This window comes from Sciurus carolinensis, chromosome 17 (genome assembly GCF_902686445.1).
Source record: "Sciurus carolinensis chromosome 17, mSciCar1.2, whole genome shotgun sequence".
Classification (NCBI taxonomy): Eukaryota; Metazoa; Chordata; class Mammalia; order Rodentia; family Sciuridae; genus Sciurus; species Sciurus carolinensis.
This window is the reverse complement of record NC_062229.1, coordinates 62,480,138-62,494,809: the sequence shown is the minus strand read 5'-3', so window position 1 is coordinate 62,494,809 and position 14,672 is coordinate 62,480,138. Positions and strand designations below refer to the sequence as shown.

Below are 14,672 nucleotides of genomic sequence, written 5' to 3'. Positions count from 1 at the left end.
CCTTTAAAAATATCCTTTCACTACTTCACAATTACTTTTCAAATAAGAAATGCCTCTTGAGATAACCAATTGATGTGGTTCAATTTACTACTTGTAGTAAAAGAGTCAAAAACATTCTTTTGGTTAGTTTTGTCTCTCCAAAACCAATGAAGCCAACAGGGTCTGGAACCTAAGGACCACCAGCCCCTTAGGTCATTATTTTTTCAGTCAGGAGGTTTCACACTTTAGGGAAAGGCAAGTCATACACCAATTAATTTTTACCTTTGAACCAAAAAGTTAATTCTTGAGCCCTAATTTACTTACTTATTTTAGTGGGGATTGAGCCCAGGGGCGCTTTACCACTGAGTCACATCCCCAGTCCATTTTAAGGCAGGGTCTCCCTAAATTGCTGAAGCTGGCCTCCAACTTGCGATCCTCCTGCCTCAACCTCCAGAATAGCTGGGATTACAGGCGTGGTACCCCCCACACCAAATGTGAGCACTAATTCTTAAGAGTACTGTAATGGTATTACGGAAGTGACTATCGACTAGCCTCGCTTAATATGAACACAAATTTACATATAGCGATTTCCAGGTAGAGATTCACTACACTTCATTACCATACATTTGCATTTCTACAACTCCTCCTCTTTGAAAGAACTGGGGACCCAACTTTAGCAAGAAAACCCAAACCACCAAATTCACCTTATGCAACTGCTTTATCCGGGATACGAATTTGCAAGAGGGTCACGAAAACTGGCAAAGAACGGGTGACCCGTCTCCATCAAATAGCAAACCTGGGTTCAAAACCCTGCCAGGCTTCGGGTGCTCACTGTGTGCATTCCCGCTGGAGGTCAAATCAACGGTGCTGGGGTCTGTTTCCTCAACCGCCTCTCACCACCTAAATGGTGCCATTTCCGAGAAAGTCATCGAAGTCCGGTCCAAGTGACTTTGGGGAAGGGATGCCCTGTGATCGGCAGAGTGCTCGGGAAGCGTCCGACTCCACACACAGGGTAGCGTCCTGCACCGAGCACCACCGCCTCCCCCTCCACTCTCAACTTCCCCTTACCACGGGGACGGTCGCACAGACGGTTTTTAAAAACCAAAGACAAAATCAAACGCGAGCACCCCGTCGCGACCCCCGATGGGACCCCGGCTGGCGGGGGGCAGGCCCGCGGGCACCACGCGCGGGGCCGCCCCGCGAACTCCTCCAGGAGGTCGCCAAGTTTCTTTCGCCCTTTTTCCCGCACCCGCCGGAGCCCAGGCAGCCAGGGGGCGGACGCGGCGGCCCGAACCGCGCGACCTGGAACCCGGGGCCTGCCTCCATGGCCGGCCGCTCCCGCCGCCAGCGCCCGCGCGGAGACCCGCCCCAGCGCGCGCGGGCGCCAACTTCGCCAGGACCCCGCGCCGCGGCCCGCGGCCCCGCTCCCCGCGCCCCGCCGCGCCGCGCGCCCCACCCCCGGCGGCGCGCCCTCCCCAGCTGCGGCGGCCCGGCGCGGCGGCAGGGGCCGCGGCCGCCTTCCCGGGAGGCCGCGGGGGCCCCGACCCGCGCTCCCGCAGCCGCGGCGGCGCCCGGGCGAGCTCACCTGGCGGTTGGCGGCGGCCTCCCGGGCGGCCTCTGGGCGTGGGCCGGGCGGGGGCGGCAGGGGGGCGGCGGGGCCGGGGCTGCAGCCGGAGCCGCCGCCGCCGGCCGCCTGGCCTCGCCCCCTCACGCGCCGGCCGCGGCCGTCCCCCGGGAGTGCGGGGAGCGCGGGGCGCGCGGGTCCCGCGGCGGCGGCGGCGGCGGCGGCGGCGCGGCGCGACTCAGGCGTCGGAGCGGGCGGCCGCGGGCGCCGCCGCCTCCTCCTCCATGGCTGTTTACCCGGCTGCATTGTGGGAGTTTGACCTCCGCCGCCGCCAACCGCCGCTTCGGCTTGCGCCGCCGCCGCCGCCGCGCACGCCATGGGAGCCGTGACTGACGGTGAGGCCCGCCGCCGGCCCGCTCGGCCTCCGGCCGCTTCTGGGAGCCCCCCGGCCGCCCCGCCGCATCCCCGAGCCCCTCGGTCGCCCCGGCCTCTCCCCGGGGCGCCGGGCCTTCCCGGCCTTCGCCCCCGGCCTGCCGCCTCCCTCGGAGCCGCGCCGACTCCCGGGCGCGGCCCCGCGAGGGGGTGCTGGGCGGACCTTCGGGGGCTGCGGGCGCACGTGGGGTCCCGAGGGCTGGGAGCGGAGCGCGGGCGCGTGGTTCCGGAGGGTGCCGGAGGGAGGTCCCAGGAGCCGCGCGGGGTTGGGAGTGACGGCGGCTGGGGGTCCGCAGGGCCTGTGGGAGCTGCAGGGATGGGCCGGAGCTCCGGGAGCTGGGGACCCTGTGTCTGCTTACAGGGGGTGACACCTGGAGGGTCCTCTGGGCCGATTGGGAAGGGCCCCTCAGACAGTAGGGTGGGTCGCTGGAAGGCCTTAGGATCGGGGTGGGCAGAGGGGCCTGGGGCCGCCGTCCGAGAGGAGTAGTTGTGAATGAATGGGGCGGCTAGGGGGCAATCGGAAGTGTACCTGGGAGATTTACAAGGTGTGGAGCCCTTGTAGGATGAGGCCACCGGGGTAGATGAGGACATGAGGACAATAAGTGTGTGTGTGTGTGTGTGTGTGTGTGTGTGTGTGTGTGTGTTGGGGTGGGTGGTTCGTCAGCTGGAGTGGATTGGGAGGGCTGGTTTTGTGAGCAGTTGTAAGGTGAACGGTCTATGGACTGAGCAGAAATAAGAGAATACTTTGGGGAAGGATGAACAGGTATGATGGGCAACTGGAGGAAGAATCTAGGAAGGTTTCCTGTTAGGAGGGGAGCTCTGCTTGAGCACCTGAGAAGGAAAGGCTCTTGGTGGTGTTTGTATTTGTGAGGAGGCTGCTTGGGAACAGCCAAGACTGACCCGGGCTTCATGGCAATGGGAACGGTGATAGGTCCAAATTTGTGGACTGGTAAGAAGTAGTGGAGACTGAAGGTAATTGAAGACCCAGGGACTTCATGGGGGAATTTAGCTTTGTTTCATTCCAGTTTCTTTTTCTTCCTCTTTTTTTTTTTTTTTTTTTTTTTTTTTTTTTTTTTTTTTTATTGTTACTGGGGAATTGAACTCGGGGTGCTTAACCACTGAGCCATACCCCCAGCCCTTTTTTATATTTTATTTAGAGAGAGTCTCCCAGAGTTGTTTAGGTCCTTGCGAAGTTGCTGAGGCTGGCTTTGAACTCACCATCCTCCTGCCTCAGCCTCCTGAGCGGCTGAGATTACAGACCTGTACCACTTCCCACCCAGGTTCCATTTCGTTCATTCCGTAGATATTTATCCTGCTTGGGCTAGCTAGGCTTTGCTGGGGTTTATAGCCTAGAACCAACAAGCAAGACCTTGTAACAATCTAGTGAGAAAGTCACATTGAGTAATTAGTCATAAGGGTCACACATGTTACCACATGGGGAGAACAAGGTTGGGAACTTTTGGAATAATTTGTTTATATACTCCTGGTGATTAGAAAACCTCCCTGAAAAAGTTACACTTAATCCCATTTTTTGAAGGATAAATAGGTACTGGGTTTCCAGCTGGGAAACCTCTTGGGCAAGGGCCAAAATATTGGAAGGAATAAAAAATGACAACTATTGGCTACCATTTAGGAAATTAAGAGTCACTGATTTTTAAGGATAATGGGAAGCCATTAAATGTTTTTTGTTTTGGGGGTGGTGTAATCAGATTTGCTTTTCTTACATTTATTTACTTTTTGACTGTGCTAGGGTTGGAACCCAGCGTCTTGTGTAAGCTAGGCAAACACTCTACCACTGAGCTACATCCTCAGCCCCAGAATGCATTTACACACACACACACGCCACTGACTGTACTGTGTGAAGAATGTTGGGACGGGAAGGTGAGGTGCTAAGTGAATTCCTTGTCCCCTTACTAACATTTATATTGTACTTATACTAGGTTTCAGGCAGTGTTCTAATTATTGTCCCCACTTTACAGATGAAACTGGAACCCAAAGAGATTAAGTAGTTTGTCTAAAGTCTCACAGGTAGTAGGTTAGAAAGCTTGGACCCCAGACCAGACAGACTGGTTCCAGAGTTCCTGTTCTTCTCTGTTATTTCATCCTGTCCCTCACCTCCTGCATGATGGTCCAGGTGAGAGGTAATGGGGCTTGGACCAGGATGGGACTGACCAAGAGGGAGTGCAGAGAAGTGGGCAGGTCAGGAGGTATGAGGTAGAATGCCAGGTCTTCAGTGTCCAAGTGTGCATGGAAGGGGAGAGTGACTGAGTGACCATGTGCCTACTAGAGCTACTTCTGTATTGGTTGAAGAATAGCCCTCCAAAGGAGTGGTATTTTGTAAGTGGGAGATGGGAAAAGATGAGTTCTAGTAAATATACTGCAGTCAAGTGCCCCCCACATCCTTGAGACCATGACAGTCCCCACTCTGTCACTAATATAAAGTGTCTGACCTTGGGCAGGTTAATTAACTTCTTTGAACCTTAGATGTTTTTTGTTTTTTGGATTTTTTTTTGTTTTTGTTTTTGTTTTTTGTGGTGCTGGGGATTGAACCCAGGGCCTGTGCTTGCAAGGCAAGCAGTCTACCAACTGAGCTATCTCCCCAGCCTGATTTTTTTCTTTGTAATGAAGGTAGCGAAATCTACCTAAGAGGGTTGTTTTGAAGATGAAATGCAGTAAAAGTTGTAAAAGACTTTGCATTGAGTCCAGTACATAGTAATGGTCAATACATATTAAATGAGTTGTTTTATTAACCGCTCATCTACTTTTCTATGATGAGATCTGGGCCTTCTCCATCTTTAAATCTGCCCAGATTTTTCTTCCCTGTCTTTTCTGCTCTTGGGGAGAAAAATGAGCTGAAATGAGTAATATTTGTAATTAGTCAACAAATAAATATCTCAGACCTTCTAGACACAGTGCAGTGTGCTAGTTGCAACAGAGGAGGGAGGGCCTTGGCTTCTGCTTGAGGGAGAGAGGTAATAGCATGCAATCAGATAAGTAAATAAAATAATTTCTGAGAAGAAACATACTTAAATCTTGAGAATGAATTTGATAGAATTATGACTAATGGGGTGGAGCTGCCAACAATTAGGATAAAATAGGATGATCAGGTATGATGTCTCTGAAAGCTGATTTTATTTATTTATTTATTTTAAGATTTCAGGTGTTGATAGGCCTTTATTTTATTGGTGTATTTACATGTGGTGCTGAGGCTCGAACCCAGGGTCCCACACATGCCAGGCAAATGCTCTACCACTGAGCCACCGCCCCAGCCCACTGAAAGCTGATATTTAAAGTGAGATCTGCAAGGATCAACCTCATGAAGCACCCAAGAAAGTATTTCAGATAGAGGCAAAGACCTGAGATGGAAACAGACTACCTTTTGGGTGAAAAGGAGGAAGGCCAATTGAGGTTGGACCCAGGGAACATGATGTCAAAGAGGGGCAATTGGAGCTCATGAACTATCTAGGCTATGGAAAGACTGAATTGCCCTCTGGGCACTTGGCAATGCTTGGAGGTCTTTAAGTGGGAGAGTTAGTGATCCACTTCATCTTTTAGATATTCTCTGTTGCTGTGTAGCAAGTGGATTCTAGAAAGCCCAGAACGGAAGCTGTAGGCCAACACAAAGTATTTGATGTGAAGGACATGGGCTTGGGTTAGTGATGGCAGCGTAGAGGACCGTGTGCAGTGGAAGTTTTTGATATTCTGAAAAACTCTTAGAGAAGGACCAGTACTTGTCCCTGGAGCTTTGATGAAAGCCAGTGTGAGCTGGGTACAGCAGAGGCTGAGCCAGGAGGAACACAAGTTCCAAGCCTCAGCAACTTAGTGAGGCCCTAAGGGACTTAGTGAGACCCTGTCTCAAAAAAATAAAAAGAGCCTGGGGATGTGGCTTAGTGCTGAAGAGCCCCTGGATTCAATCCTGAGTACAAAAAAAAAGTAAGGATCATTAATCTTTTAAAAATGTGAGGTACCTGGTTAGCAGTGTCCCCATGTAATCCTTACATATGGGTCTGCATATCCAGAAGCACTTTATTTCTGCACCTAATTTGAGGAAGAGCATTGCTTCTGAGGGAAGGAGAGGCACTATGTTGCCATCTGTAAATACTGGACTATAGATATTATCACCAGCATTGTCATTTTGCCCCCCCGGGGGGGGGGGGTTTGAATCCAAGGTAACTCAGTGACCTAATCACTGAGTCACGTCCCCAGCCCTTTTTTATATTTTATTTAGAGACAGGATCTCGTTGAGTTGCTTAGGTCCTCACTAAGTTGCTGGCTTTGAACTCACGATCCTCCTGCCTCAGTTTCCCAAGCTGCTGGGAGCTTTGTCATTTTATAGATGAAAAGTGGAAGTCCTAGAGAGTTAGTGACAAAGTCCTTCATTCTCTCTCCCTCCCCTGATGTCACTATAGCATTTAGGCTAACAGAGAAAATAGTTTAGATGTTGTCACTGTTAATTTAAACTATGTTAACAGTTTGTATCTTGGAGGTGTTAATTTAAAGGGTGTTAAACAGTGTTGGTACCCTGTTAGAAATCATTTCAAAAGCACTTTTTGCAGTACAGAGAACATTAGGTAGATACATTGCTATGCCAGAGCAACAGATGGGAGAAGAGAAGGGGTGTAGGGTCAGATACGGCTCTGCATTCCATTTAAAAGAGCTTGTTGGTTTTGACTATGTATATATTTTTTTAATCTGAAAAGTATAATGCATGGATATATGCTTGTTAAAATTTGAAATAATGATTTTAATATGCCTATAAACAATATGACAGTAATGGAACTGCATTATAACCATTTAATAATGTAATTGTGTATATTTTCTTATGAATGCAGAGGTGACACCAATCATCTATAAAAGGAAGATAATAGCATGCACTTTATGGGGTTGTTTCAAGGATGAAGTGTGATAATACATGTAAAGCACTTTGAAATCAAGTGACCATTTAATTTATTACCCAAGCCAGGACACTTTTCAGAGTGAAAGGAGACAAACGGGATTTATGTTCACCAAGAAGTGGATGAACACCATTTAAGTGTTTGCTGTTGCAGTTATTCTTATATCAGTTGCTGATCCAGTGTTAATTAGACATTGGTGGGGTAAAAACAGGAGTCCCTTTCTTTTTCCAACAGTGACAGTAGATTCATCCAACTTATTCCATAGTCCACTGCTCCAGCAAAAGGATAACTGATGCACTTCAACTAGTTAATGTTTCTTTAACCAAAATAAATAGGTTTTCAAAACAAGGTTGGCACTTCACTCTTGAGATGCATCATATTCTAAACATTTAGACAGAAAAACAAAAGGTCCCAATGCTGTTTTTTGCTTTTTGAAAAATTTTTAAAAAATAATTTTGGTTTGGTAAATTTACTTTGGCATCAGCAATGTATTTAGATTGGTCCTAAGGATCTCAAGAGAGACCAGTTATTTACATGGAAGAATCAAACCATCTTATTTATTGTTCTTTCCACCCACCTTTTGTGTGTCTTTTTAATATTGTTGACCTTAAAAATTACTTTAATGATTTTAAACTTCTTGAAAGGAGGGACCTGGAGTTATTTTGCCATAAGGAATCTTAACAAACAAGCCATGTATAATTCATCTTAATAGCTCATGAATGATGCTGATCCAATGATGAATCTAACAGGAATCTTACAAACGTTTTTGCATGGCATTAGTCTCGCCTCATCTTAATTTAATATCAGTCATAACTTCCAAGCCATCTTTACTGTTTTTACAGGGTGAACCACGGCCCCCCAGAATTACTAATGTAAGCAATCATATTGCTTACAGAAGGTGTCATGCATGATAATTCATGAAGTCAGTGTGTATAGCAGACAAGACATGCTTTAGATGTGTTCAGCACGGACCTGATTGTTAAAGCATCATTAACAATAGCAACAGTGTCATTAAAAATCATAAAGCTTATGCCATTTGTATTAGAAACTCTAAATTTAAAAAATAATAGAGGCTACTCTCAAACTGGGGCTGCACCTTTTTGTTTTATTTTGTTTTGGAATTGTGCTCTGCACTTTATGCATGTTATTTTGGTAATACTGCCGCTATCAATACAAGTTTAAGGCAGAAATGTGTAACCTTGGAGTAAGTTTGAGGCAGAAGCAAATTTGTGAAAAGTCATAATTGGGGAAAATTCTGTATGCATAAATGCATGCTATATATCTACATAGATGTATAACTACATCTGTATATACCTTTGATATTCAACATTTTTGGATGAAAGAAGTCGATTAAATTGGACCTAAAGATAAGGATAATTTTTTTTTTTTGCTTTTTTCTACTGTGAACTGGCATTGTGCCCTTTCATATACCATGAAGTTTCACAACCGTACATGGTTTAATTCCCATTTTACAGATGATATTAAGTGTTGATCTTATGTGCATGCACAAAGCAAATACTAGGTGAGTAAGCAGACATTGGCTCCAATTTTTGATTTGTAACCCAGGGGGTAGTCTGAGGAGGTGTGCCCAGACTAAAGAGGGATCTGACCAATGTGGGAGGAGGGCCTGTGAGCTCCTGTACAGGGAATCCCCTGCCTTGCCATAGCTGGTCTTCCACACTCCTGCTGAAGCTACCCCAGCGTTGCCATTGGCCCCTGCCTCTTCCTAACCAAGTCTCTGCCTAGTCCTAACCTGCCTTCAAGACCTGTGATTCTAATCTCTCCTTTTAGTTTAGGTCATGTTAGCTCCTAGCAACCTGTGCTTTGTAAGCCCTAGCCTTCCTGCTTCTGGGATTTTCCCAGTTGCAGTCCATTTTGTACACTGTTCTCAGCTTGATCCTTCTAGAAAATTCTGCCCGTGAATTTTTAGCAACTCCCAGTTACCTACCAGCAAAGTCTGCATTTAGTAGTATGGCATTTATTAGTGTGCACTCTCCAAGTTCCACCCCTAACCGCCTTTATGATGTCCGGTCCCACTAGTTGACTTCCTCCATCCAGTCTTCCTGGTGTTCTATACTCAGGCCCCAGAACCACTCTCTTGTTCTCATGCTAATGCTGGAGCTCACAGCTTTCTCCCTGTCTGGGGTGAAGGGAAAGGACTTCAACTTTTTTCTTTTAAAAACAACAGCTAGTTAAGCAAGGTGTCACATGCCTGTCATCTCAGTGGCTTGGGAGGCTGCAGGAGTTCAAAACCAGCCTCAGCAACTTAGTGAGGCTATAAGCAACTCAGCAAAACCCTGTCTGTAGATAAAAGGGCCAGGGATGTATCTCAGTGGTTGAGTACCTCCAGATTCAATTTCCAGTTCCAAAAAAAGAAAGCAAAAGAAAACTAACAGATTTTGAGTAGTCCTGTGGTTTAAAAAACAAAAAGATATTTTCTCATTTCAGGTCTGTCTGTCTACTTCTCACCCACTGTCTACCCACTTACACTACCCCCTCTCTTGGTAACCCCTGTTATTAGTTTCTTATATGTCATTCCAGGGTATCTAAGCAAATATAAGCACATATATGTTCTCATCTCCCCCCATTTGTATTTGAAAGAGAATATTGTAATACTGTTCTTCACCTTATAATGTTATCTTAAATGATCTATATATCAATACCTGGAGTGCTTCCTCATTGTTTTTTTCCTTATAGCTTCAGAGTACTGCCTCAGGTTCCAAAATGTGCTTAATTTTTCCCCTATTTAATATGGACTTCTAGTATTTTGTTATTATAGTGTTCCAACGCATGATCCTATGTCATATTGCTTAAGTATATCTGGGGTTATTGGAGTTCTTTGAAATTTCAACAGAATTAGTAAAATGCCCTTCAGTTTTTCTGATTGATGATTTGTAAGTGTTAAAAGAGCAATTCTGAGCACAGTAGCATACAGGGCTCCAGAGGCTGAGGCAGGATGATCACAAGCGCAAAGCCAGCCTCAGCAATTTAGCAAGGCCTTAAGCAACTTAGCAAGACCCTGACTCAAAATGAGAACTGAAAAGGGCTGGGATGTGGCTCAATGGGTAAGCACCCCTGAGTGCAATCCCTGGTACCAAAAAACAGCAACTCAGATTCAGCCTCCTCCGATTTCCCCAAGCCAAAGGAAGCTGTGCTCCTGATCTCTGCTGTGGCACTCATTTAACAACCCCAGCGTCCCTGGATGTGTATTCCTATGTGTGCTGTTTCTCCAGTGACAATAAAAGGGCTCAGGTCTTTATTTCACATCCTCAGAATTTACTGGGATACCTTGTGGATACATCTGATTGATCAGATACTCATGTCTATTATACAAGTAGTGTGGAAATGAAAATAAGATGGTTGCCTGCTAGCCCTTGTTAGTGGTTGGTTGAGACAAAGCTCTTTAGAAAGCAGATGGTCCAGTGCAGGCACCACAAATCTAATTTAAGAATATTTATTGAACATTTGAACGTATCAGGCATAGTGTGAGAGGCTTAGGAGGAAACGGGATGAACCAGACATAGTACTGGCCCTCGTGAACCTTTCTCCCAGGTAGGGAAGAAGAGAGCAGCCTGGAGACATGGTTTATTTGACCTGAACAGTATTATTCTAGATGTTTTGCGGAAACTTTTCTAACTGGGTATTATATATATAGAAATGCACAGATCTTAAATAGATAGCTGGAAGGATCACAAAATGTGTTTCAGCATTTTTAGTTAAGTTACCAAACTTGAAAAATCAGATCTTATAGCTGACTTTTCCTCAGGTAGCTTCCCCCTCAGGTCGCTCACCCCCCACCCCCGCTCAGTTTCCCTCATATGTTTTCTGCCTGTTTCCTGAATATGCATTTACATTCAAAACCCGTTGTCCTCAATATTAGGTATAAGGCCCAGGCATCTGGGAAGAAGGGAGGCGACAGGAATTGAAAAGAGCAGAAATAAGTAAGACAAAGAAATTCAATACTGCTGGAGTAGCTCACCCTGTAGACGTATCCTTTTTTTTTTTTTTTTTTTTTAATTTAGTTTAAAATTTCTTGGTACCAGGGGTTGAACCCAGAGATGCAGAACCACTGAGCCACATCCCCAGTCCTTTTTGATATTTTCTTTAGAGACAGGGTCTTGCTGAGTTACTGAGAAGTTGCTGAGGTTGACTTTGAACTTTGGATCCTCCTGCCCAGCCTCCCCAGCTGCTGGGATTATAGATGTTCTTGCTACTGTGTATGGCTCCTTTCATTTAAAAAGTTGAAGCATTGGTAATTTAAAAAAAAAAAAAAATCTTTTGCATTTTAATCTCTTTGAGATCTTTAATTTTTCTCAGTCTCTTCAAATAACATTGTTGGTGGTTAAAAACCAAAAGCATTACTTTATATTTTTAGGATGTAAAATTAAAACACCTGATGAATCTGTAGCTTGAGCAGTCTTTCAAAGCCGTGTCTGAGAACCAAACCCCATTCTAAAAATGTATGTCTGATGCTACCACAATATATTTTAAAACTCGAGTCATCTGCCTTCCAAAGTTTTATCTCCGCTGCACCTGTGCTCAGAAATCCTCCTGCCTACACACAGGAACTATTGTTTAAAGATTTTGCTGTTGATTCATCACGCAGGCTCTCCAGGAATTATTTACACTTTAAAAACTTATTTTTAAAAAACGCATTTGGTTAAAAAGGAAGCCAAAACCCTCCAAAATAAGCAAACAAAATTCTTGTGCAGTGGCATGTAAGGAATTACATTTTTTTCTCACCTCTTAGGTGTAAGTCCCTCTCATCTGAAGTAACCATTATCACCAGGTTTTTTAGGGGTTTCTACCAGAGATTGACCCAGTGGCACTTAACCTCTGAGCCACATCCCTACCCTTTCTTATGTTTTATTTGGAGACAGGTCTCACTCAGTTGCTTAGGGCCTCTCTTAAGTTGCTGGGACTGGCTTTGAACCTGCGATCCTCCTGCCTCAGCCTCCCAAGCTGCTGACATTACAAGCCTGTGTCACTGTACCTGACTCACTATTACCAATTTTTTATGAATCTGTCCAAAGGTATTTTCTGAATACACTCATGCAGGTGTGATGTACATACACACACACACACACACACACACACACACACACTCGCAACCCCCACATTCTACACATAATGACAGCTTCTCTGCACATGTTTTCATTTTACTTAACCAATACTTGATTTCTTGGCATCAGCAGAGACTCCAGTGCTATTCTTTTGGCTGTATACGCTTATGTGAACATTTTGTAATTGAACCAGTGTCTTCCTAGTGAATATTTAGGTTCGCAATATTTCAACTACAAACAGCACCACTATGAACAGCCCTTTATATCTTTTTGTGTTTGGGGGTGCACATATTTTTAAAGCATCAATTCCTACAATTAAAATTATGGAGTCAGAAAGGTGTGTGCACTCTTCATTTTGATTGTTATATCCAGGGACCCTAAAAGAGTGTAACAGTTTACATCCTATCAGTGTATATAAGTGTAGTTCCCAACACCCTTGCCAGCCCTTTTAACTGTCAGTTTTGGGTCTTTGCCAGTCTAATGGAAAATGATACTTTATTGTGGTTTCCAGTTGCCTTTTTTGTTATGATCCTGGCACGAACAAGAGCTTAGGGCTGCCAGGCAGGCAGGTTGGAACCCCACTTGTTATAGTCACTGTCATCTGTACTGCTTTTCTATTTTTCCTTGGGGCAAAATGAGAGTCTCGTTAAAAAAAAAAAAAAAAAAAAAAAAAAAAAATCCTCATGGGGAGCTTAAGATGAGATAACTACATCCTGCTTTTATTTAATAAATTCACTCCCTTTTCTCTGACCTATTTCTCATTTTCTTGTCCTAGTCTGCCATTTTTAAATCTTCTGTACTCTATCTTCTCCTTTACCAGTGCCTTCCAGTAGCCAAATATGTGTGAACATTCCTGACTACCATCTCTCTGGATGGGGTTGGTCTGTTTTTTGTTTTTTTTGGGTTTTTTTTTGGTTTGTTTTTTTGGTACCGGGGATTGAACCCAGGGGCACTTAAGCACTGAGCCACATCCCCAGCCCTTTTTATATTTTGTTTAGAGACAGGGTCTTCCTGAGTTGCTTAGGGCCTCACTAAATTCCTGAGGCTGGCTTTGAACTTTTCATTCTCCTGCCTCAGCCTCCTGAGTTGCTGGTATTATAAGCATGTGTCATGCTGCCTGACTGGACAGGTTTTTGTTTTTTTCAAAAAAAGTTATCCAAGAATTTATTTTCTTGGTTACTTATTTATTGTACCTGAAGATTTTTACTCTACCTGTGATACCTTGAAACACAATAGAAAAATCACACCTTTTAAAAAAATTTATATATATTTGTAAGATACATGTCATAGAATTTACCATTTTAGACATTTTTTATTTGTTCTTTTTATATATACATGGCAGTAGAGTGTATTTTAACACATCATACATACATGGAGTGTAGCTTCCCATTCTTGTGGTTGGACATGGTGTGGAGTTTCACTGGTCGTGTGTTCATATATGAACATGGGAAAGTGATGTCCCATTCATTCTACTCTTTCCCATTTCCATCCCCCACTCCCTTCTCCTCTTTCCCCCTTGTCTAATCCACTGAAGGTTATTCTTCCCTCCATCACTTGTTAAGAGCATCTATATCTCAGAGAGAACATTCTGCCTTTGTTTTTTGGGATTGGCTTATTTCACTTACCATGATGTCTCCATATCCATCCATTTATAGCAAATGCCATAATTTCGTTCTTCTTTATGGCTGAGTAATATTCCATTATGTATCAATACCACATTTTCTTTATCCATTCATCTGTTGAAGGGCACCTAGGTTGGTTCCATAGCTTAACTGTTGTGAATTGAACTGCTATAAAGATTGATGTGGCTGCATCACTGTAGTATGCTGATTTTAAGTCCTTTGGGTATGTACTGAGAAGTGGGATATTAGCCATTTTTAAGTGCACAATTCAGTAGCGTTAAGCACATTGACATTTCAATAATTATTTTTTCAGTGAGCATCTGAGTAGTGATATTGGTTATTTGTCCTACAAAGTTACTAAGAGCCAAATGGTCATTTTAATTCACTTTACCTTTCTTTCCTCTAGATGAAGTGATACGGAAGCGTCTCCTCATTGATGGAGATGGTGCTGGAGATGATCGAAGAATTAATTTGCTAGTGAAAAGTTTCATTAAGTGGTGCAACTCTGGATCCCAAGAAGAAGGGTATTAATTTTAGTTGTATCTTTGCCAGTGTCCCGATGTCATTTTAATAAGGTCCTGTTAGTATTTCAAGTTTTCATTCACCTTGAACTGTACAGTTGAGTCACCTCTTAACTCATCCAAAGGAGATTTTTTTTTCCTACTTTTCTTTGGAGGCCTTATGAAACAAACATGTAGAAAGTAGGTAAAAGAAGAAATAAATTTTAAATTCAGGCTCATTAATTTGATCACTTTTAGCTGATAAGTATTTAATAGGACAAGATAATCTAAATGAAACTTTTTTCCTTTATTAATAAAGTTGCTGGGGCTGGGGTTGTGGCTCAGTGGTAGAGTGCTTGCCTAGCATGTGTGAGGCACTGAGTTTGATTCTCAGCACTATGTGCAAATAAATAAAATAAAGGTCCATTGACAACTACAAAAATATTTTTAAAAAAATAAATAAATAAATAAAGTTGCTGCAAAATATGTAGATTTTTAACAGAATTCTTCAATTGGATTCATTTTCCACAAAATAAGTATAATATATGTAGATAATGAAAAAAAGCTATAAGAATAGAATTTTGAAAATAAGCAGATTTCTTAGTCAAAATAATTTT

The 14,672-nt window shown here is 44.0% G+C and overlaps 1 protein-coding gene across 2 annotated transcripts in view; it reads left to right on the top strand.

Moving 5' to 3' along the window:
* The first annotated feature begins 1,263 nt into the window (after window positions 1-1,263).
* The window catches only part of Thoc7 (THO complex subunit 7), an 18,784-nt gene continuing 5,375 nt past the window's right edge, over window positions 1,264-14,672 (top strand). The window contains exons 1-2 of one of the 2 annotated variants that reach the window (XR_007105663.1): window positions 1,264-1,938; window positions 13,962-14,079. Coding sequence is in view for 1 of the 2 variants with exons in the window: in XM_047530552.1 (XP_047386508.1) it covers window positions 1,920-1,938; window positions 13,962-14,079 (137 nt within the window). In the remaining variant the exon portion in view is untranslated. The remainder of the gene's footprint in view (window positions 1,939-13,961; window positions 14,080-14,672) is intronic. The other variant, XM_047530552.1, reaches the window with a different exon arrangement.